Genomic DNA, 24162 nt, shown 5'->3' with positions numbered 1-24162 from the left:
CTGCTACTTTCTGGCTTAAAACATAGAAATATCTTCTTATTTTCATAACACAAACAGCAGGCTGGCATTTTTGTTGTGTCTTTCTTTAGACTTGAATAACATGAAAGTACCATAACATTGACTTGACACAGTGAGATGCAGGGGTAGCCTCTTTCTCTTCTTTGCTCCAGAATTAATAAGTTTAGTTTGTCCAATCTTTGTTCACATGTCAACATGCTGAGTGTTGGTGCCATCTTTGTTAGTGCTCTTTGAATTCTTTCTAGTTTATTTATTTATTTATCATTATCTTTTTTTTTTTTTTTTTTTTTTTTTTTTTTTTTTTTTTTTTAACTGGGTGTCCATAGTGACGCTGCATATTCTAATTTTGGTCTTGTCAGTGTAACTAGGATTTTCTTCACCATTTCCTCATCCATGTAGTCAAAGGCCACTTTCATTTATCTTATTAAGTTGTAGGTTTCTCCAACTATTTTGTTTATATGTTTGTCTGGTGTCATGAAATGATCACTCCTAGGTCTCTTTCTGAATTTGCTGTGATGCATGGGAGTGGGTGGGGGATGGGGGTGAGAGAATATGTATAGATAATATTTTGATGCAGCCCAAAGGGATTTCTCCCCATCTCTTTTTCTGCATGAGGGTATAGAAAGGGGGTCTTCACCAATTACATGAAGCAGCCTTGCTGTGGATATGCTGTGTCTTGCTACATTGCTTCTGACAGCAGAGGGTGAGATGCAGAGATGACCCATCATCCAGGAGCCAAGAAAAGAGGGAGGGAGGGGTGGTAAATGGGAGTGGAATATATGGGGATGAAATGGGTAGGAGTGGATTTATGCCTTTGACTTTGTCTACCTTGTGAAGAGGAAAAAGCCCTTGGTATATGTATGAAGTAACTGTAGGGGTGGATGTAAACCAGCTCCAGCTCTCAGGACCTGCTGTGGAAGTGATGTGGCATGCTGCATTGTCTTCATTCTGAGTTAAATGGAAGAGGGACAGGGATGACCTTTAATCCAAAAAGTATTGAGATGAGAGGGGAATTAAGTGGGGGTTTTAATGTGTATTAAGTGTGTGCCTTTGGTATGTATATACCAAGTAACTGTTTTGTATTTTATTTCCATAGAGTTGAAGAGTACTGGGATCCAAAGCTTGAAGACCTCGACCAGTTAAAAGTTGTTCGTCGGATTCCCACCCTATTTGTCTTACTTTCAAAAGATTTAGTACAACGAGATCTAGGGTAATTTGCCTTTAAGTTTGATCTGTATATTTATGTATTATATTCTGTATAAAATTTTTAATTCCTTTTGTTGATGTATATGAATATTGTGTTTGTATATATATTACATGTATACAGTCATCTCTTAACATACATGAGGGTTAGGTAACATAGATATTATGCCTGTTGAAAATCTTCATATTTTTGCTATGTCCCCCTTGGAAACACTTCTGGCATTCCATTTCCTTATCTAACCTGATAACTGCACAATAGGCTTTTGTGCAATTGTTTGGGGTTAAAAAAATCTCAAAAGAGTTTTGTTATAAAATGAAAGATTGCATGAAAAAGTATAAGAAAACTAAGTTTTAGTTAATTATTTCCCTTAGTTCAGGCATGGTGGTGTAGCAAATTTGCACGTTGTGTCACTCTGAGGTAGCAGGGAATGAGTTGTGGTCATGCATGGATGAGTGATGAGGAACTTTTCTACTACTTAACACTTTGTTCCTCACTACTGCTACTTCATTTGTCCACTGTTTTTGTTTTTGTTTTTTTTATGAATGTTTTTTGTGTAAGTTATCTTACATCTTACACCACAAGTGGGTCATGTGGAGGTGACTGAACTGCCCCTTCCATGATGTCTGAGAAGAACAAAGGATGCATGGGTGGGTAGGTGTAGTGTGTGGACTTGTTCACTTTGAGTTGGCAAACTTCATTTTAAGACATATTGGAGCAAAATGTGGACCAAGTTTAAGAAAAGCCTTCATATCATATGATGTATGTCATAGTTACATGCTATTCATATGATGTATGTCACAGTTTATGGGTTAAGTATAGAAATGTCTTATGTGCATTTTTACAAATAGTTTACTGTGAATAATGTACAGTATAGCACACTGAGAGGGAGGAAAGGGTGGTAGATGGGAGTGGAATGGGTGGGAGTGAGTATATGCCTTTTGACTTTGGCTACCTCCCTGGTAAGGGGGGAAAAAGCCTGTAGTATATAGATAGAAATAATACACTGTCAGGCTGGGTGGAAGGGAAACTCTGATGGGGGAGAATATTTGTTTATTTTGAGTGAAAGTTGGGCACCAATATAATACGGCTTGCTCTAAGTGTGAGAAAGATGGGGGAGAGACAGCAAGGGAGATGACTACTGTGTGTTCCAAGTTATATCCCAAAGTGGGAGAGGAGGAGACTGCAACAGAGGCAATGTTCTAAGCTCACAGTGTGATGCTCCGAGGAAATCTGAATCTTTAGTGTTCTGTCCGATCTTATATACATAGTTCAGGTCATGACCCATGCTCTTAATTGGCATGAGGTCAAAGTTGATGCCTAGGAAGTCAGAGACACAAAATGTTCTCAAGCCACTGAGTCACCAAGATGGAGTATGGAGTGTGCGTTCCTCAAAGAATTTTTGTGCATCTTACATGGTCAGGCGATGAGTAGATTGAGTCATCATAGGCTGGTGAACTGCATGTATGTTTCCTCAAAGAGGCTTTGTGTGAGTCATGCAGCCAGGCAGCATGAGTCACATGGCTAGGCCCACAATGAATTCCCTTGGAGGCCTTGGGAGTCAAAGGTCATGAGACAGGGTCAGGAGAAGAGGTGAGGACTGTCATGAGGATAACTTCCCTAACACACCCCAACAGAAGTCAAGGACTGGAGTGCATTCATGTGGAGCCGCGACAAGGAGTTGTCAGGGTAGTTGTCCTTGTCCTGGACATGATGGGACCAGAACTTGAAGGCTGGGGTGGAGCTGGCCAGCAGACTGCAGGGGCAGCAGCAGGCAGTAGTGTGTTTGCCGCAGGGTAGTAAGCCTCGGGGTGCTTGGCTACTCCTGTAGGACTAGAGTTGTCCTGTACATCTTGAATGATGTTGAAGAGGTTGGTGCATCTTGGGAGACTGCCTAGGGGATCTTGTATCTAGAACGCATCTTGGGATCATGTATGGTGATGTTAGTAGTGTGGTTGCAACATCTCCATGAAAAGATAGACTCATGAGAATGATTATGATTAGTGGGTGTGGCATTAGGCCACCCAGGGCTTCATGGACTTGACAGTCAAGGTTACTAGTCACTAGCTTTATTGGAGTTTAGGTGTAGGACCTTGTGATCTCCATTGAGCATGTGGGTGGGTCAAGGTGGGAATGCTTATAGCTCTAGTTTGCTAAATGATCTAGTGACAGTAGGCCACAAAATGATACCTGTGATAGGCAAGAATGTAGGCAGTCAAGCTGACAATCAGTAGGCCTGGCAGGCAGCAGCAGCAGTTGAGCTGGTGGGCAGTCGAGCAGGTAGGCAATGGGCGGCAGATGAGCTTGCAGGCAGTGGCGGTAAAAGAGCTGGCAGTCAGCAGACCTGGCAGGCAAGAGTGGCAGTTGATCTGGCAGGTAGTTGGTAAAGGTGGGGATCAGGGTCTCAAACATGGGGCAGCCAAATGTCAGGCTGGCTGGAAGGCAAACTCTGATGGGGAGATTATTACAAAGGATTACAAAGGTGGAGACCTTTTGGTCCATATCTAGGTTGGATGCAAAAAAAAAAATCATATTAATGATAAATAAATGAATAAAAAAAATAATAATGTGAATAATAAATAAAATAAATGCATAGGTATAGTTAGATAATAGATAGGTAAATAGTAAATAATAATAAATTGACATAACTAATAATAAATGAGAATCAAACAAATAATAATAAACAAATGGACAAATGATACATATACCAAGGCTTTTTCCCCCTTACAAGGGAGGTAGCCGAAAAGGCATAAAATCACTCCCACCCATTCCATCCCTGAATACACTCCACACCCCTCCACCCTCCCTCTTATCTTAGCACTTCCTGGATGACGGGTCATCCCTGCACCTTGTCCACTGCCCTGGGTCAGAAGCAGTGTCGCAAGACACAGCATATCCACAGCAAGGCCGCTTCATTAAATCGGCGAACCCCCCTCTCTGTCCCCCCATGCATAAAAGGAGAAGACGGGGAGAAATCCCTTCGGACTTCATCAAATTTTGCTCACACATACTACCTCACCCCCCATCCCCCTGCCCATTCCACCTCATGCATCACATCATCACCCATATACAGTAGAAGCCCGATTTAACGAACTAATTCAGCCAAGGTCCAGTCCGCTAAATTGAATTTTCCGTTAAATTGAGCGAGTGAGCGTTGGTGTAACAGTGTTGCCAGAGCGAATTATAAAAATGATACGTACCTAAAAATTCCCTAGTGTACATACACACACATACAGTATATATATTATTGTAAGTGAATTATAGGCAGCACAATCATGAATTGCAAATGAACAGCAACGTGCAGTAATTTGTTGCAACATGTGTATTTACCTAGTTGTATTTTACGGGAAGGGGAGCTATGCTCGTGGTGTCCCGTCTTCATATCTCATTTTATCTAAACTATTTTTAAATTCATGTATTGTTTTTGCACACACCACTTTCTCATCTAACTTGTTCCAACTGTCTATTACTCTGTGAGGAAAGCTGTTCTTTTTCAGATCTCTTCTATAGCTGTCTTTCTTGATTTTCTTTCCGTGCCCTCTTGTATTTCTGTCATCCCATTTTATCAGATTCTCTCTATCAATAATTTCTATGCCTTTCATGATTCTGTAAATAGCTATCAAATCTCCTCTCTCTCTTCTTTGCTCTAGTGTCTGTAGCTCAAGTTTTGCTAGTCTCTCTTCATATGATAGTTTTGAGAGTGTTGGTGCCAATTTTGTAATTGCTCTTTGTATTCTTTCAAGTTTTTTTTATACATTTTTTTGTACTTGGTGACCACATTGTTGTTGCATATTCCAATCTTGGTCTTATCAGTGATTAGATTTTTCTTCACCATTTCTTCATCCAGGTATGTAAATGCCACTTTGATTGTTCTTATTAAATTATAAGTTTCTCCAAAAATCTTGTTTATATGTTTCTCAGGTGACATATTATTCATAACAATGACTCCCAAGTCCTTCTCATTTTCTACTTTTTTTATTCCTTCTCCCAATTTATATGATCCTGTTATTCTGTTTTTACTTTTTCCAAATTCCATTATACTACACTTTTTAGTGTTGAACTCCATCTTCCACTTCCTACTCCATTCCCATACTTTATTTAGATCACTCTGTAGTGACTCACAATCTTCTTCCGTGTTCACTTTTTTAAAGTTTTGCATCATCTGCAAAGAAGCTCATATAACTTTCAATTTCTTCATCCATATCATTAATATATATAGCAAACATTATTGGGGCCAGAACTGTTCCTTGTGGAACACCGCTTATTACGTCATCCCATTTTGAGTGTCTCTTATCACTACTCTCATTTTTCTTTCTTGCAAAAAGTCTTCCATCCATTTAAGCAGTTTGCCCTGTATTCCTCCTTCAGTTTCTAATTTCTTAAGCAACTTCTTATGTGGTACTTTGTCAAAAGCTTTTTTTAGGTCTAGAAATGCACAATCAGCCCATCCATCTCTTTCTTGTATTATATCTATTAGCCTTGAATAGAAACATACTAAATTAGTGACACATGATTGTCCTTGTCTGAATCCAAATTGCTTTGTCTGAATCCAAATTGCCATCTACTTTTGATAATTCTTTCACAAATTTTTGCTATTGTACTTGTTAGAGAGACTGGTCTATAGTTGGTAGGGTCTTCTTTATTTCCTCCTTTATATATAGGTACTATATTTGCTTTTTTCCAATCTTCTGGAACTTTTCCTTCTTTCAAGGAACTATTTATTATGTTATGTATTTTGTCTGCCAGTTCATTTCTGCATTCTTTCAAAATCCAGTTTGCTATTTCATCTGGTCCATGCGATTTTCTAACATCAAGATTACTCAAGTGTTTCATTATTTCATTCTTTGTTACTTCTATTTCTTTCATAGGGAGGACTTTCTCCTTCCATTTGATCTCTTCTGGTTGTATATTCTCCCTTGTAAACACTGATTTAAGATGCATGTTCATAATTTCTGCCATTTCTATTTCCTCTGTGTATTCAACTCCTTGTCTTAATTTCTCCAAATCTTGTTAGTTTTTCACTTTGTTGTTTACAAATCTGTAGAATAGTTTTGGTTGATCTTTACATTTTTCTATGACATATTTTTCATATTTTCTCTTTTCCTCTCTGCATGCTTGTACATATTCATTTCTATAACAAGTATATATTTTCCATTTTTCAGGTCTTTTGTCTTCCATTTGGTCCAAGCTTTGTATCTTTTGTCTTTTAACTCCCTACAACTTTTGTTGTACCAGCACTTTACATATTCTTTTTCTTGTTTTTGTCTTGGGACATACTTTTCCACTCCTTTTTTTTTTATTTTTATAAATTGTTGTCAAAATATTCTATTTCTCTTCTGTTGTATCTTCTTTGTGTATTCTTTCCCAGTTTTCATTTTGAAAGAATTCTCTTATTTTATTAGAATTTGTTTTTTCATACATCAATCTTCCTTTTCTATATTAATTTCTTTTCATGTATTTTTTCTCGTTTAGTTCTAGTTCTATCAATATGTGGTCACTTTTACTTATTGGTGCCTGGTATTCTATCTTTTCCACTATTCTAGGTTCAGATGTGATTATTAGGTCTAGTTTCGATGGTTCTTCATTTCTATACCTAGTGTTCTCCTGAATCCATTGTGTCATTGTGTGGTCAATAATCATCACAAGTAGAACATTTCCCCATGAGTCTTCTCCACCCTTTATGGTCATCTCTTCCCAGCAGATTTCTTTGCAATCAAAGTCGCCCATCATAACTATTCTTCCTCCATCTTCCATTATCTTGTTTAATGTTATTCTTGTGTCTTCTAACATACTTTTATGTTCACTCTCTTCCCACGAGGCTGTTTTTGGGGGCACGTAGTTTATTACAAACTTTCTACTCTTCTTATCTCTGTCTTCTACTTCTATCATAATCATCTCTATTCTTTCCATATGTGACACACAGCGAACTGGGGACTGCGCAGATCAAATGGACAATCAGCATCTTAGCATCCGTGACGTAGACAGACTTGGGACGGAAGGTTATAAATTCACGGGGATGTTCGATGCCACTTTATTGCAGATCCGATCCATCATGCAGGATGGACCCAAAGGAATTTCGATAGTTACGGTGAAATGATGAAAACTGGAAATTGGACTAGTTACTAAAGGCTAAAAGCTACACATGATATAAAAGGATTGCAAAGGATGCACTAGTATACTCTAAACCTAAAATATAAAGGGGTTTACGACTTACTGAGTTGGCTACAAGAGGGGTGCGTACACCTTTCGAGTTTCGAACCAGACTGGCGCCTAGATGCGTGACGTGACATCATAAACGGCAACCGGTCTTTACACACCTTAATTCTAATTCTTAAAGTGAACATTGTACAAATAATGCGATGTTATCTTGCGACACAACTTGCAGACAACTTACAAAGGTGGGATTTGGAACAGAGGAGGTCTCTGCCCGAAATACACTTAAAATTAAAGCATTACAAAAAACAAAATTGAAAACCCCTTCCGAGTTGAAACGAGCCTTACGACAAAAAATATGTAAACATGGAGATACACGGAATTATAAAAAATCCCGTTACTGCTCGTAACGGCACATAACTCCACCCCCTTGTTTTATCTCTCTGTTTCTAATCCAAAAATTATATGCATTATGTCCTATGCTGTTGGGTGGTAGTGGACCTTTTAATTTTGTCTCTACAATTCCCATTATGTCCGGTTCTTTTTCCTTCAGATACTCGTTCATTTTATTCAGTCCTGTTATTAATCCATCTATATTTGTGTAGGACACTCTTAACTTTCTGTTATTTCCATTGTATTCTCTGTTTCTTTTTTGTTTCTGTTATGGTCCATTTCCTCAATTTCATATTCACTACTCTCCAGTAGAATTCTTCTTTTTCTGACTCAGTTCTGGTCTCGTTTTTTTCTTTAGCTTCTTTGCTTTTCATTTTTTCTTCCTCTCTTTCCTCTTTATTCATTTCTCTTTTTATCCATACTTTTTTATATTGTTCACTTGCTGCTAGCTTCCCTGTTTTTGCTAAGATATTCTCTGTTGTTGTTTGTGACCTGAATTTAATCTTAATTGGTCTGGTCTTATCAGTATTATATTTTCCGAGCCTAAACATCTCTTCAATTTGTTTCATTATTTCAGGTTCATCTTCCTGAACTAATTCTAGTAAACTGCTTACTTTTTCTTTTTCCTCACTGATTCTTGAAGTTCTCTCTAGGTTATGTTTCTCTTCCATTCCCAATATAATTATACATTTCTTTTTATCTGCTAAGTCTCTTACTATATTCTCCTTCTGTCTCATCACTTTGATAACTGAGTCTTCAGTTTGTTCATTCATTTGCTGTTTAATTATATCAGTAAATGCAACTTTACTGTTTTCCTGTAATTTTCTCCACCCATGTGCTTCCTTTGCTATGGCCTCTTTATTGTCTTTATTCTTTTTTAATTGTTCATTCTCCTCTTTTACTTCTTTTAACTGTCTTTTTAATTCTTCTACTTCATTATTTAAGTTTTTGTTCGCCTTCTCTAGTTCTTCCAATCTTTCAACCCTTTTCGCAATTTTTGACATTCTACCGAACCTAATCTCCCAATTTTCGGTCATTTGTTCAAGTTTTTCCTCTAGTCTTGCCAGTTGGGGGAGGTTGGTATCCACCCCCCCCCCCTCATTAAATCCATGGAAATTGTTATCCTCATCTATTGTGCTGCTCTTATCTATGTTTCTAATCTTTACATTTTTGTTAGTCCCTTCATCGTCACTAAATTGCTCTGGCCCGCGTTTGTTTACATGGCATCTGCCTGCCTGGACCAAGTCCCCTCCTTCCTCATTTCCTTCCATTTCCCTCAGTAATCCCTCCCCTTCTCCTTTTTCCTCACTTTCCCACTACACCATGAGCAATCCCCTTCCCTGCAAATACAATAGGTACTTCCTTTGCGTTGAGATCCACGAATATTTCACTTTTTCTTCAGGACGTCAATCCTCACCGTCCGTCCGACGGAAGTGTGTGTGTGTGTGTGTGTCGTGTAACAATGATATGAGCTGTCTGTGAATTTCGCGGAATATTAGTCATAGCTTCGTGTTTGGTTCGATGTACATAATTCTAGCGATTAATAGGACTGGGCAGTTGGTTTTTGGATAGTAAGCGTTATTGTTCTGTTGTTGCAGAAAACGTAGTTCGTTGTTATTGAAGTTTTTTTCGTGGTGATTACTCTCGTGTACTGATTTTGAATTTTCCCATCAGCTTACTGTTTCATTATTTTGTTTTCCTATTATACCGTCTATTTCACTTGAATATATTTCTGCTACAATTATACTTTATACATATACTGAAATGTATATTATTGTGTATATATATATATATATATATATATATATATATATATATACCTCCAAAGTACAAAATTTTAATTTTTTTCTTGACTCCACCACCACAATCTGGTAACATATGGTAACATTGGACTCTGAGACATGCATGTGGCCAGTTGATGGAAAATGCTCAACTTAGCTTACCGTTCCCACTATATTGAGCTATTTCCATAGACGCGCGTCTGGTCAGCTAGCGGAAAATGGTCAACTTAGCGGACCATTTCCGCTAAGTTGAGCATTTTCGTTATTGCTATTTGCAGTTCGCTAATTTGAGCTTCCGCTAAATTGAGATTCGTTAAATTGGGCTTCTACTGTACAACCATTCTCCATTCACCCCTGTCTTCTGTCCTCTCCCGTCCTTCCTTAACAGACATTCCCCTCTTCCCCTAAGCCCCCTTCACCCCATCCACCTCATCCTAGGATGTCCCCTCATGTTCACTCCCTCCACATCTGCCTTCCATACCTCTTTTACTAGTCTTTCTTCACTCATTCTTTCCATGTGTCCAAACCATCCTAATACTCTTTCATCAACCCTATCTCCCAACTCCCATTCCACCCTCGTTCTTCTCCTCACCTCCTCATTTCTCACTCTGTCTAGCCTAGTAACCCCCATCATACTTCTCAGACACCTCATCTCAAACACATTCAAACTCCTTCTCTCTTATGTTCCATGTTTCTGCCCCATACAGTGCTGTTGGCACAATCACTCCTTCATACAGTCTCCTCTTAGCATCCATTCCCAAATGTCTATTCCTCATTACACTCTTCAATCCACCAAGGCATTTACTCGCTTCTCTCAATCTACATTCTACCTCCACCTTCACTCCACCTTTTCCTGCCACATTTGCACCCAAGTATCTAAAACTATCCACTTCCTCCAGTCGCTCTCCCTTAATGCTCACTTCCAGTCTACTGCCACTTTCACCCCTTGTACATCTCATCACCTTACTTTTACCCACATTTATCTTTAGCTTTCTTCTATCACATACTCTCCCAAACTCTGTCACCAACTTCCACAGTCCCTCCTCCGATCCTGCCACAAGCGCAGTGTCGTCAGCAAACAACAGCTGGCTTACCTCCCACTTTTCTCCATTTTCTTTAACCATCTCCAATACCTGACCACTACCCTTGCATTTACCTCTTGCACTACCCCATCCATGTATAAGTTGAACAGCCAGGACGACATAACGCATCCTTGACGAAGTCCCACCTTTACCTCGAACCACTCACTCTCTCCATTTCCAATCCTGACACAAGCTCTACTACTCTCATAAAAACTCTTGACAGCTCCTAGAAGCTTTCCTCTTATCCCATAAATCTGCATAACCTCCCACAGTGCCTCTCTGTCTACCCTATCGTAAGCCTTTTCCAGATCCATAAAAGCCCAAAAAACATCCTTCCCCTTTCCTATAGCTTTCTCACATATTTGTCTTCCCACAAAGATCTGATCTACACAACCTCTACCCGTCCTAAATCCACACTGTTCCTCACCAATTACTCCCTCTCTTCCTCTTCTAATCCTCTCAATCAAAATCTTCCCATAAGCCTTCCCAACTACACTTAACAAGCTAATCCCTCTGAAACTACTACATTCACATTTGTCCCCTTTTCCCCTGTAAAGTGGAACTATACATGCACTCCTCCAGTCCTCCGGCACTCTACCCTCTCTCCAGCAAACATTAAATAACCTCACCAACCAGTCCACCATCACTGTACCTCCTTTCTTTAGACATTCTGCATGGCATCCATCCAGACCAGGTGCCTTACCTGCTTTCATCATCTTAACAACTGCCTTCACTTCATCCTTCCTTATTTCTCCTCCATTTTCCTCACTCATCACTCTTTATTTTCTTAGCATTTCCCACTGCAACTATCTTTCCCTCCCTATCCTCCTTCACATTTAGCAACTCCCTAAAATATTCTGCCCATCTTCCCCTTACTGCCTTCTTCCATTATCATCTCTCCATCTACACCTTTTACCTTTTCTTCTCTACTTGATTCGCCTCCTCTTCCTCTCTTAATTTCTTTCCAAAACGTCTTTTTATCACTTTCAAAATTTTCTGTCATACTCTTACCCCACTTCACATCTACTCTTCTCTTTGCCTCCTTTACTTTTTGCTTTACTTCTCTTTTCTTTTCTTTGTACCTCTCATATGACTCCCTCGTCTTGTTTTGTAACCAATCTGTGAAAGCTCGCTTCTTCTCTTCTACAACCTTGTTTCCTCATCCCACCATTCACTACCCTTCCTTCTATTTCCTCCTGTCCTTCTTGTTCCACACACCATCCTTGCACACTTTCTACTCTATCCTTCACTCCCTCCCACTCCTCCTCCAGCTTCTTCTTGTACTCCTTCTCCTTTTCCTTTTCATTTAAAGAGTTCACTCTAAGCACCTCCCTACCTTTTGTCCCTTTCCTCTTTCTCCATCTATCCTCCACTCTCAACTTACCTTCCACCAAAAAATGATCTGATATTCCCCCACCCTCTCCCCTTAGCACATGTACATCCTTAACTCTTCCTATCATAGTCCTATTTACCACTACATAATCCATCAACGCTCTATCTACCACCCTTCCATCATTACAGTATCTTAGGTGTTTATCTAAATGACTCTTAAAGCTTTGAACCGAATTACATTGCACTGCCTCTGCAGGAAGTTTATTCCATTCATTAACTACATGGTTGGCAAAGTTGTTTCTACCCACTTCCAAATTAAATCTATTTCTGGACAGTTTGAGACCATTGTTTCTTGTCGGATTCTCATTCAGTGTGAAAATTTTGTCACTTTTAATGTCAGTTCCCTTTAGAATCTTAAAGACCTGTATCAAGTCACCTCTGGAAAACAGATTTATATGTTTTAGTCAATTTTCGTATGCTTTATTTTTGATATTTGGAATAAATTTTGTAGCTCGCCATTGTAGTTTTCCAATCTGTCAATGTCTTTAATAAGATTCAGTGACCATACGGAAAAGCGTATTACAAATGCGGATGAACTAACGATTTATATAGCTTGTTAATGAGTGATGGACTTTTGAAGTCAAAAGATCGCGCAGTCCTAGAATCTTGTTTGCTTTCTCAGAGGCTGAAATACACTGCTTGGATGATTTGAGATCGTTACTAATAATTACACCGAGATCCTTCTCACTATTCACTTTTGTTAACGAATTTCCAAATAACTTGTAATCGTACTTACTGTTATTTTTACCAATGCATTACCTTGTGTTAAATTTCATTAGCCGCTTTTCAGACCATTGCTGTAATTTATCTAAATCTTCTTGAATATCTAATTGTTTTAAGTGATCATTTGCCATTCCGCACAGTTTTGTATCATCAACAAATTTGGAGACAATAGATTTTAGTCCATGGTCTATATCATTTATATATACTATAAAAGTGGCCCGAGAATGGAACCTTGAGGAACTCCACTTGTAACATTTTTCCATCCAGAAGTTTTTCCATTTAAAACAACTCTGTTTTTGATCATTCAACCAATTACTATTCCAACTTAATAGACTACCACTTATTCCGTGTGAAGCTAATTTAGTAAGTTGTCTTTCGTGGGGGACGGTATCAAAAGCTTTTGCAAAGTCTAGATATATTAAATCTATATTGTTTCTTTTGCCATAATTCGAGATAACTGTGTTGTAGAATTCGAGTAAATTAGTCATGCAAGAATGTTTTCGTCTGAAACCATGCTGGCTATCATTTACCAAACAGTTACTTCCTAAATGATGTTCGATAGAATCTCTGATGATAGTTTCCATAATTTTTCCTACAATTGAAGTCAAACTTATAGGCCTGTAGTTATTTGGATACTTTGTGTCACCTTTTTTGAATATGGGAGTAATGTTAGCTAGCTTCCATTCTCTTGGGACATCTCTGGATATGATGGATTTCTTGAAAAGAATTTCTGATGGAACAACAATCTCATGTTTTATTTCCTTTAAGATTATTGGATACCAACCATCAGGCCCTGGTGTTTTATCAACTTTGAATTTATCTATACACCTATTAATTTTTTCTTTTGTTATATTTACTGTAGTAAGTTTACCCTAGACTTTAACAGGTTTCAGTTTGGAGTTCACTTTGAGGTGTTTCATTTACGAATACTGAGCTAAAATAATTGTTTAAAATATCATACATTCCTTCATTTGAATATTCAAGTTAACCATCAGCAGATAATAGTGGACCAATGTAAAAGTTGGGCACCAGTGTAACATAGCTCGCTGTAAGTGTGAGAGCAGGAGGGGGCGAAGAGATGGCAAAGAAGGTGACAACTGCACATTCCAAGTCATGTCCCAAGGCTTGTGGGGGAGGGGGGAGGGGGGAGGAGGAGACTGCAATGGAGGCGAAATACAAAAAAATAAAGGAGTTATGACTATTTTTGTGACCCCCCCCCCCACTTCCCAGTACACCTTCGCTGCACATATGTTCGACTAAGTTATTTCATTGCAATAAAAATGACACAAATGTGATGTATTATTCACTATTAAAGACTAGCTGGAAACTTGTGGGGAAAGCATTTCGCACTCGTGAGTAAACTGAGAGAATTATTGTGAGTAGGCTGAGAAAGCAAATTGTCGCTCCTTGGAGAACTTTTATTTATTTTTATTTCAAGCTGTAATCATTTCAAGAATGCCTAAACATTCGAAGAAGAAACATGCATTTCATGAAAGAGCTAAGAAACGGAATCAAATTATTGAGAAAGAGTGTACTTCTGCCTTGGTTATTTCTGGAGATGACTCATAGCAGTGCTGCTGCGCACTTGGGCTCGCTACGCTGACCGCGTTACTGCACTCCTCTGCCCCTCCACATCCTCTTTTCTCAAATGACGTCACCGCAAACATCGAGCATGCGTGACGTACCATCACGTGCCTCTTCAACTGAAATGCTTCAAGTGCTTTTCGTCACAAGAGCGACTGTCATTGATCATAACTTTGGAAGGACACATAATCTTTCTCACTTGGTTGGAGTCAATCCCATCAGTACAAAAGCACTTGAGGAACAAGACAAAAACACAGAACGGAAAGGGACACCAAAGACCAGAAAGAAGAAGAGAAAACTGTCGTTCAGCTCCGATTTCCACCCGGGAGCTTTCTAGTAAGCGAACCTGGCGACAATGAGGGAGGTGGTGCCTCCTGAAACCCTCGCCTTCTGAGCTGCTAATACCTCCGTAAAAGGGGGGACCAGGTACCAGCTACACTTTATAATAACATGTGAATGACATAGATTGCATGAAGATTGGCGCAGAGAAAAAAAATCTAAATGAAATATATAAAAATGCGGGGAAATGTATTTTGAACTTCAAAACTACACTTTTCTCTACATTTTTTCTATCTCCTCCATAACTACTTGGCCGATTTTAATGGGGTTTGGATCATTTGAAAGCTGAATAAATTTCCAATTATATATTGTGGCATTTTTCATTTTTTGTGATAGAAGTCAATATATTGTATTTTATGTAAAAAAAAAAAAAAGAAAAAAAAAATTAGAAAAAAAATTCTTTCTCCTAAACTAAGAGGAAATTCAAAAAACTGTATGAACTTTATTTAGGTATTGCTAGAGCATTTGTAGTATTTTTGCAGCATGCTCAGTCAATGGATAAATGAGAGTTTGTAATTTTTCAAAAAAGTTTTTTTTTAATTCATTGTTTTTCAACCAAATTATATGAAAATTGGTGGTGAACATCTCAGTATATATATAACATATTAAAATTTCGCAAAATTCCGATCATAATTGATGAAGTTCGTTCTCGAGCACGACGGACCTGTTAACCACTTCCATACGGTGACGCCTACATAGGCATCATGAGGAGCAAGTGGGTACGCGATGATGCCGACGTTGGCATCTTGATTATATTTATTGTAGTCGTACCTACGTAACCTCCATTCTCTCTAAACTGGCTTCATCATATTTTCTATGGTTATCAAAATTCACGGGTGAAAGAGAACGAACGATTGAGCACTGACTTTATTTTCTATAATGCAATTATTATGACGCAACATTGCATGTCGGGCAGCTATTGCTGCCAGACGTGCGATGTGCCCCAGAGTGAAGAGGTTAAAATATTCACACATAATCACTCTCTAACCTCCCTTCCTTGCATCTCAGTATCATCTGTACATAGCCATTCTCCACTCCTATCTCATCTCCTGCTTTCTCCAATGCTCAGTGCCCCTTTCACCCCATCCATCCATCTTTGGCCATCTCCTCAAGTTCACTCCATCCACCTCTGCCTTCCACTCCGCCTTTACTAATCTTTCATCACTCATTCTTTCTATGTGTCCAAACCATCCCAATACTCTTTCATCATCCCCATCTGCCAACTCATTTTCCAATCCTGCTCTCTTCACCTCATTTCTATTGGTCCCACCTTGTAACCCCAACTATATTTCTCAGACATTTCATCTCAAACACATTCAAACATTTCCTCTCTACCTCTCTTAAATTCCAAGTCTCTGCCCCATACAGTGATTTCAGCACAGTCATCTCTTCATATCTCTTTGCATCCATTCCCAAATGCCTATTTCTCATCACACTTTTTAATCCCCCAAGGCATTTACATGCTTCTCTCAATCTACAATGTACCTTCACCTCCACTCCTCCCTTTCTTGCCTTATGGGACCCCAAATACCTAAAGCTATACACTTCCTTCAGCCACTCTCCTTTCAGACTTCCAACTCACTGCCATCTGCTCCCCTTGTACATTTCATCTTCTTACTTTTACCCACATTTACCTTTAACTTTTTCCTATTGCATACCTTCCCAAACTCCATCACTAATTTCCTTAATCCCCCCTCTGACCTCTTTTTAATCTCCCAAAGCATTTACTTGCTTCTCTCAGTCTACAATTTCCCTCAACTTCTTTTCCTGCTTCATGTGACCCCAAATACCTAAAACTATCCACTTCCTCCAGCCTCTTTCCTCCTTTCAGACTTCCAACTTGCTGCCATCCTCTCCCCTTGTACATCTCATCACTTTCTACCCATATTTACCTTGAATTTTCTTCTATTGCATACCTTTCCAAAACTTCATCACTCCCTTAATCCCCCTTTGACCCTGCCATAAGCACAATGTCATCAGCAAACAACAAATGGCTTACCTCCCATTTTTCTCCATTTTATTTAACCATTACCAATCCCCTGTCCATTACCCTTGCATTTGCCTCCTGCACCACTGTCTATGCACACATTGAAAAGACATGGCAACAAGACACATCCCTGATGCAGCCCCACCTTTACCTCAAACCACTCACTCTCTCCATTTCTAATTCTAACTCAGGATCTACCATTCTCTTAAAAACTCTTGACTGATCGTAACAGCTTTCTCCCTGATCCCATATATCTGTAAAACCTCCCACAGTGCCTTCCCATCTAACCTGTCATAAGCCTTTTTTAAATCCATAAAGGCCCAAAAAGCATCCTTACCTTTTGCTAAAGCTTTCTTACATATATGTCTTCCTACAAAAATCTAAACCATGTAACCCCTACCTTTCCCAAACCCACAGTTCCTCACTACTCCTTCTGTTTCTCTCCTAATCCTTTCAGTTAAAACCATCCCATAAGCCTTCCTAACTACACTCAACAAACTGATCCCACTTACATTTGTCCCTTTTTCCCTTGTAAAGTGGAACTATACAGGCACTCCTTCAGTCCTCTGGCATTCAACCCTCTTTTAGACACACATTAAACAACCTCACTAGCCAGTCCACTATTACTGTGCCTCCCTTCTTCAGACACTCCATATGACACACATCTAACCCAGGTGCTTTACCTGCTCTCATCATTTTAATAACTACTTGGACCTCATCTTTTCTTATTTCTCCTCCATTTTCCTCACCCATCACTGTCATTTTCTTAGCACCTCCCAACAGCTACCACAAATCCCTATCCTCCACATTTTACTGGGAAAGGAGATGTGGGTTTTTGTAAGTGCACATGGGCCTGGTAGTGAGAAGAGTGTAGAAGAAAGGGAGGCTTTTTGGATAGACTTACATAAGTGCATACAGGGATTAGGGAGAAATGTCAATGTAGTAGTATTGGGAGACCTTAATGCTAGGGTAGGAAATGAACCAATTGATGGAGTGGTTGGGAAATGTGGAGTTCCAGGAAAGAATCTTAGTGGAGAGTTAATGTTGGAGATATGTCTAGAGAGTTGGTGGAGGAAGAGGAAAAGGACAAAAGGTAGTGAGGTGCGTAGAGTGAACTCTTTAAATGAAAAGGAAAAGGAGGAGTACAAGAAGAAGCTGAGAGAGGAGTGGGAGGGAGTGAAGGATAGAGTAGAACTAGGAGTGGAGGAGGAATGAGGATGGTTCAAGGAGGGAGTCACAGAGTGTGCAGAGATGGTGCGTGGAACAATAAGGATGGGAGGAAATAGAAGGAAGGGTAGTGAGTGGTGAGATGAGGAAACAAAGATGGTTGTAGAAGAGAAGTGAGCTTTCACAGATTGGTTACAAAATAGGACAAGGAAGTCATATGAGAGGTACAAAGAAAAGAGAAGTAAAGCACAAGGTAAAGGAGGCAAAGAGGAGAGCAGATGTGAAAAGAGGTAAAAGTATAATAGAAAATTTTGAAAGTAATAAAAAGATGTTTTGGAAAGAAATTAAGAGAGGAAGAGGAGGCAAATCAAGTAGAGAAGAAAAGGTAAAAGGTGTAGATGGAGAGATGATAATGGAAAAGAGGGCAGTAAGAGGAAGATGGACAGAGTATTTTAGGGAGTTGCTAAATGTGAAGGAGGATAGGGAGGGAAGGATAGTTGCAGTGGGAAGTGCTAAGAAAATGACCATGATGAGTGAGGAAAATAGAGGAGAAATAAGGAAGGATGAAGTGAAGGCAGTTGTTAAGATGATGAGAGTAGGTAAGGCACCTGGTCTGGATGGATTCCATGCAGAATGTCTAAAAAAAAAGGAGGTACAGTGATGGTGGATTGGCTGGTGAGGTTATTTAACCCCTTTCATACGGTGATGCCTATGTAGGCATCATGAGGAGCAAGTGGGTACGCGAAGATGCCGACGTCGGCGTCTTGATTATATTTATTGTAGTCATACCTGTGTGACCCCCATACTCAGTAAACTGGCTTCATCATATTTTCTATGGTTATCAAAATTCACGGGTGAAAGAGAACGAGCGATAGAGCAGTGACTTTATTTTTTATAATGCGAGTATCATGACGTGCGATGTGGCCCGTATTGAAATGGGTTAATGTTTCTTAGAGAGAGGGTAGAGTGTCGGAGGACTGGAGGAGTGCCTGTATAGTTCCACTCTACAAGGGAAAAGGGGACAAGTGTGAGTGTAGTAGTTTCAGAGGGATTAGCTTGTTAAGTGTAGTTGGGAAGGCTTATGGGAAAATCTTGATTGAGAGGATTAGAGGAACAGAGGGAGTAATTGATGAGGAACAGAGTGGATTTAGGACAGGTAGAGGTTGCGTAGATCAGATTTTTTTGGCAAGACAGATACGTGAGAAAGCTATAGGAAAAGGTAAGGATGTTTTTTGGGCTTTTATTGATCTGGAAAAGGATTATGACAGGGTAGACAGGAAGGCACTGTCGGAGGTTTTGCAGATATACGGGATAGGAGGAAAGTTTTTAAGAGCTGTTAGGAGCTTTTACGAGAGTAGTAGAGCATGTGTCAGGGTTAGAAATGGAGAGAGTGAGTGATTTGAGGTTAAGGTGGGACTTCATAAGGGATGTGTTATGTCACCCTGGCAGTTCAACTTATATATGGATTGGGTGGTGCAAGAGGTAAATGAAGGGTGGTGAGTCAGGTATTGGAGATGGTTAAAGAAAATGGAGAAAAGTTGGTGAGCCAGCTGTTGTTTGCTGACGACACTGCTTGTAGCAGGATCAGAGGAGGGGAAGCTAGTGACAGAGTTTGGGAGAGTGTGTGAAAGAAGAAAGTTGAAGATAAATGTGGGTAAATGTAAGGTGATGAGGTGTACAAAGGGTGAAAGTGGCAGCAGACTGGAAGTAAGCATTAACCCCTTCACTCTGGGCCTAAATCTCGCGGGCAGCATTAGCTGTCAGACGTGCGATGTTGCGTCATAATACTCGCATTATAAAAAATAAAGTTACCGCTGTATTGCTCGTTCTCTTTCACCCATGAATTTTGATAACCATAGAAAATATGAAGCCAGTTTACGGAGTATGGGGGTCACGCAGGTACAACTACAATATATATAATCAAGACGCCAACATCGGTATCCTCGCGTACCCACATGCGCCTTGTGACGCCTACGTAGACATCATCGTATTAAAGGGGTTAAGGGAAAGTGACTGGAGGAAGTGGATAGTTTTAGATACTTAGGTTCGAATGTGGCAGGAAAGGGAGGAGTGGAGGTAGAATGTAGATTGAGAGAAACGAGTAAATGCTTTGGTGGATTAAAAAGTGTAATGAGAAATAGACATTTGGGAAAGGATGCTAAGAGGAGTTTGGGGTAGAAAATGGAACATAAGAGAGGAAGAGAGAAAGAGTTTGAATGTGTTTGAGATGAGGTGTCTGAGAAATATGATAGGGGTTACTAGGCTAGATAGAGTGAGAAATGAGGAGGTGAGGAGGAGAACGGTGGTGGTAAGGGAGTTGGGAGATAGGGTGGATGAAAGAGTATTGGGATGATTTGGACACATAGAAAGAATGAGTGAAGAAAGACTAGTAAAAGAGGTATGGAAGGCAGATGTGGAGGGGGTGAACATGAAGGGGTGACCTAGGATGAGATGGATGGATGGGGTGAAAGGGGCTTTGGGGAAGAGGGGAATGTCTGTTGAGGAAGGACGGGAGAGGACAGAAGACTGAAAATCGAAGAGAAAGAGGAGATATTATTATTTTTATTATTATTATTATTATTATAGGTTTATTCAACAATATTAAATACAATTAGACATACATATATACATTTTTTTTTTTTTTTACAAAATTGGTAGTTGAAAAGGGAGAGCGAGAAGCAAAGCTTATGGGGAGTTGCTCTCCCTTAAGGGAAAAAAAAAAAAAAAATTATTTATTTATTTTTGTTACATGTTAGTATGGTACATACACATCTACACACATATATACACACATACATGCATACACATATATACACACACACAATGACATGCGTCACGACGTCCGCTAACTCCGACCTCACGTAGAAATCGGGGGCACGAGCGAGCATCGCAACTTGTGGGGGTGAGGTGAGAGGTCAGGTCGATTGTTGACGGGACGATAATTGCTTAATGCGCAGATCTGGGTCACCGTGACCTGCTGTAATAGAAAAAAAAGAGCGGCAGACTTGGGCAGTGCATGACAGTTTCTCCATGAATACAATATGATTACAATATTTGGGTTACTTAAAGGATTGCATTGACAGAAGAGATGTTCTTATTAAAGATGGGAGGGCTTTAAGAGGTCATGGGAGCAAATTAAGAAAGACTACATGTCTCAAGGATGTGAAGAAATAGTTTTCCATATAGATGCATAAATAAGTGTAATGGCTTAGAAGGTGATATAGCCCAAAGTCAAACTACATGAGTTCAAATCTAGATATAATTGGAAAACTAGGATAAAAATTAAGTTGGAACTGTGCATGAATTTGAGGATAGGTATGATAAAAATTAGAGAATAGGTGTGACCCAATGAGTGTTGCTCCTTTTCTGTATGCTATAATTAGGTAAATACAAGGGGACATGAAAAGAAACTCAAAAAGGGTATTTATAGAAAAAGATCTGAAAAAAAAAGAAATGTTTTCCACACATAATGGTGGATGCTTGGAACAAATAGGATGAAACAATAGTGTGTGCAAACACCATACAAGAATTTAAGAACAAACTAGATATTGCAAGATACATAGATGGATCACTACGAGCATAGCTCCCCTTCCCATATAATACAACTAGGTAAATACACATGACCTTCTTTGCAGATGATGCAAAATTGTTAAAGAAGTGAGTACTGAAATGGACTGTGAGGTCTGAGAGATCTGAACATGGTCTGGGAATGGAGTCAGAAGTGGGAGGTGGACTTCAACATTAAGAAATGTAGCATAATGGAATTTGGAAAAAGTAAAAGATATGCAAGACAATATAAAATTGGTGAAAAGGAAGTAACAAAAATGGGATCTGAAAAAGATCTGGGGGTGATCATCACAAAAGATATGTTCCCTGACAAACACACAAATAAAATTGTCAGCGAAACCTATAACTTGCTAAGATCAATAAAACTGGTTTTTACTTACTTGGATGAAGAAATGGTAAAGAAAATATTAGTCACTCTGATAAGGCATAAATTGGAGATTGCAGCGACACTATGGTCACCTAGTACTAAAAAGAATATAAGGAAATTTGAGAGAATCCAGAGAGCAACTACAAAGATGGCTCCAACACTATCAGAAATGTCATATGAAGGCAGATTGTCAAAACTAGAACTACCTACTCTGGAATAAAGAAGAGAAAGAGGTGACTTGTTGACCATCTACAGAATTATGAGAGGTGTTGAAGTCCTTGATAGAAATAACTTACTAAATTGGGGTAAGAGAAACACAAGAGGACATGGAAAGAAACTCAAAAAGGACAGTTATAGAAGAGACCTAAAAAAAAGAAAAAAAAAAGAAAAAAAAAAAGCTTTCCTCACAGAGTGGTGGATGTATGGAACGTACCAGACAAAACAAGTGTGTGCAAAAACAATACAAGAATTTAAGAGGAAATTAGATATGGCAAGATATAGAGATGGGACACCATGAGCGTAGCTCCCCTTCCTGTAAGATACATACATACATATACCAAGGCTTTTCCCTCTTACCAGGGAGGTAGCCAAAAAGAACAAGGCATAAAATCATTCCCACCCATTCCATCCCCAAAAACACTCCACACCCCTCCACCCTCCCTCCCATCTTAGCACCTCCTAGATGACGGGTCATCCCTGCACCCTGTCCACTGCCCTGGGTCAGAAGCAGTGTCGCAGGACACAGCACATCCACAGCAAGACCGCTTCATTAAATCGGCAACCCCCCTCTCCGTCCCCCCATATAAAGGAGAGGACGGGGAGAAATCCCTTCGGGCTGCGTCAAGATACAACTAGGTAAATATACACATGTTGATCGTCAGCCTGTCAACACATCAACAACTGGTGCTCCTGGGGACTACATTAAAAACTGGACCTCTCATCAGTGCTACAATAACAGGATACCTAGGTTGTGTTAGATGGGAAGGGGGAGCACTTGTAGGTACCCTAGGTAAGTTAATACAGTGAAAATAGTGAGTATTGAAAGAAGATAGAAGGAAATGAAAACGGGCCAGATGAAACTCCTGGTGGCGAAGCAGTGAAACACAAGGTAAACATGAGCTTAAAGACTCTATTAGACCTGAGGAGATCATTAGAAAACTACAAAGGCCATTTTCTGGGTTTAGACAAGAAAGAAATAACTTGAGAAGAATCATAGACATGGAGAAGGTAATGAAAGATTTGAAAGATTTAGTTTCATGGGTCATTGCACAGTAAGATATATTTTACAAAGAGATTAGTGAATTAAAGAAAGCAAGTGCTAAAACAAATTGGGAAGTGGGTGCCCTAAAAAAAGAATTGGTTGAGGTAAAATGAGAAATTGAAAAGCAAAGGTACTGTAAATAGTACAACCATAATTAGAAAACTACAAAGGCCATTTTCTGGGTTTAGACAAGAAAGAGGTAACTTGAGAAGAATTATAGACATGGAGAAGGTAATGAAAGATTTGAAAGATTTAGTTTCATGGGTCATTGCACAACAAGATCTATTTTACAAAGAGATTAGTGAATAGAAAGCAAATGCTGAAACAAATTGAGAAGTGAGTGCCCCAATAAAAGAATTGGTTGAGGTAAAATGTGAAAATGAGAAATTGAAAAGCAAAGATACCATAAATAGTACAACCATAAAGGAATTGAATGAACAAATGAAGGCAATGACAAAAAATTGGAGGAAGTATAGGTGAGGAAAAGATACAGCAACTCAGGAAGGAATGGAAAAATATCATGAAAAGGATAAGGTATGTTTTAAGGAAATTGTTAAGCAACAAATGCAGTAGAATGCTAAGGAAACAGTCATAGAAGCATATAGTAGTATTTGGTCTAAAAGAAAAAACAGGTTTGTGAGAGACAAAGAAGAAAAATTAACATTAGATGTTTTGAGAGTACAAGATGAAGAAGAATTAGAAAAGGAAATAGAGGAAGTGGATAGAATGGGAAATTATGTAGAAGGAAATCGACCCCTGAAGATCAAATTAAGGGCACAAAGGGCAGTGGAAGAGATATTGGCCACAGGAAAGCTAGTAAATACTGAGCACTATAAAGATGTATGGATAAAAAGAGATATGAACCTTGAGGAAAGAGAAAAAGAGAAAACATTAAGAAGCAAAGCTAAAGAAAAAAAAAATGGAGATGAAGAAAAAGTTCTTTTGGAGTGTTAGACATGAGACTGAGAAAATTGTACCTTCAAGTAAAGGAAACAAAAGAAAAAAAGAATAAGATAGAGAATGCAGAAAATTAAAAGTGGCTTATACTAATATAAATGGATTAATTTTAGGATTAAATGAGCTTAATGATTACTTGTCAGAAGCAAAGTCAGATGTAATGGCAATTGTAGAGACAAAATTAAGGGGT

At 39.1% G+C, this 24162-nt stretch overlaps 1 protein-coding gene across 11 annotated transcripts in view; it reads left to right on the top strand.

Annotated features, from left to right (window-relative positions):
* The window catches only part of LOC143032344 (ribonuclease P protein subunit p25-like protein), an 82203-nt gene that overhangs the window by 44261 nt on the left and 13780 nt on the right, over nt 1-24162 (top strand). For all 11 annotated transcript variants that reach the window (XR_012967103.1, XM_076196929.1, XM_076196935.1 and 8 more), the window contains one exon: nt 1115-1228. Coding sequence is in view for 10 of the 11 variants with exons in the window: in XM_076196929.1 (XP_076053044.1) it covers nt 1115-1228 (114 nt within the window). In the remaining variant the exon portion in view is untranslated. The remainder of the gene's footprint in view (nt 1-1114; nt 1229-24162) is intronic.

This window comes from Oratosquilla oratoria, chromosome 13, assembly GCF_046742065.1.
Source record: "Oratosquilla oratoria isolate Oo_2021 chromosome 13, ASM4674206v1, whole genome shotgun sequence".
NCBI classification, from domain to species: Eukaryota; Metazoa; Arthropoda; class Malacostraca; order Stomatopoda; family Squillidae; genus Oratosquilla; species Oratosquilla oratoria.
Note: the sequence above shows the minus strand (reverse complement) of the source record. Positions and strands in the feature narration are given on the sequence as shown.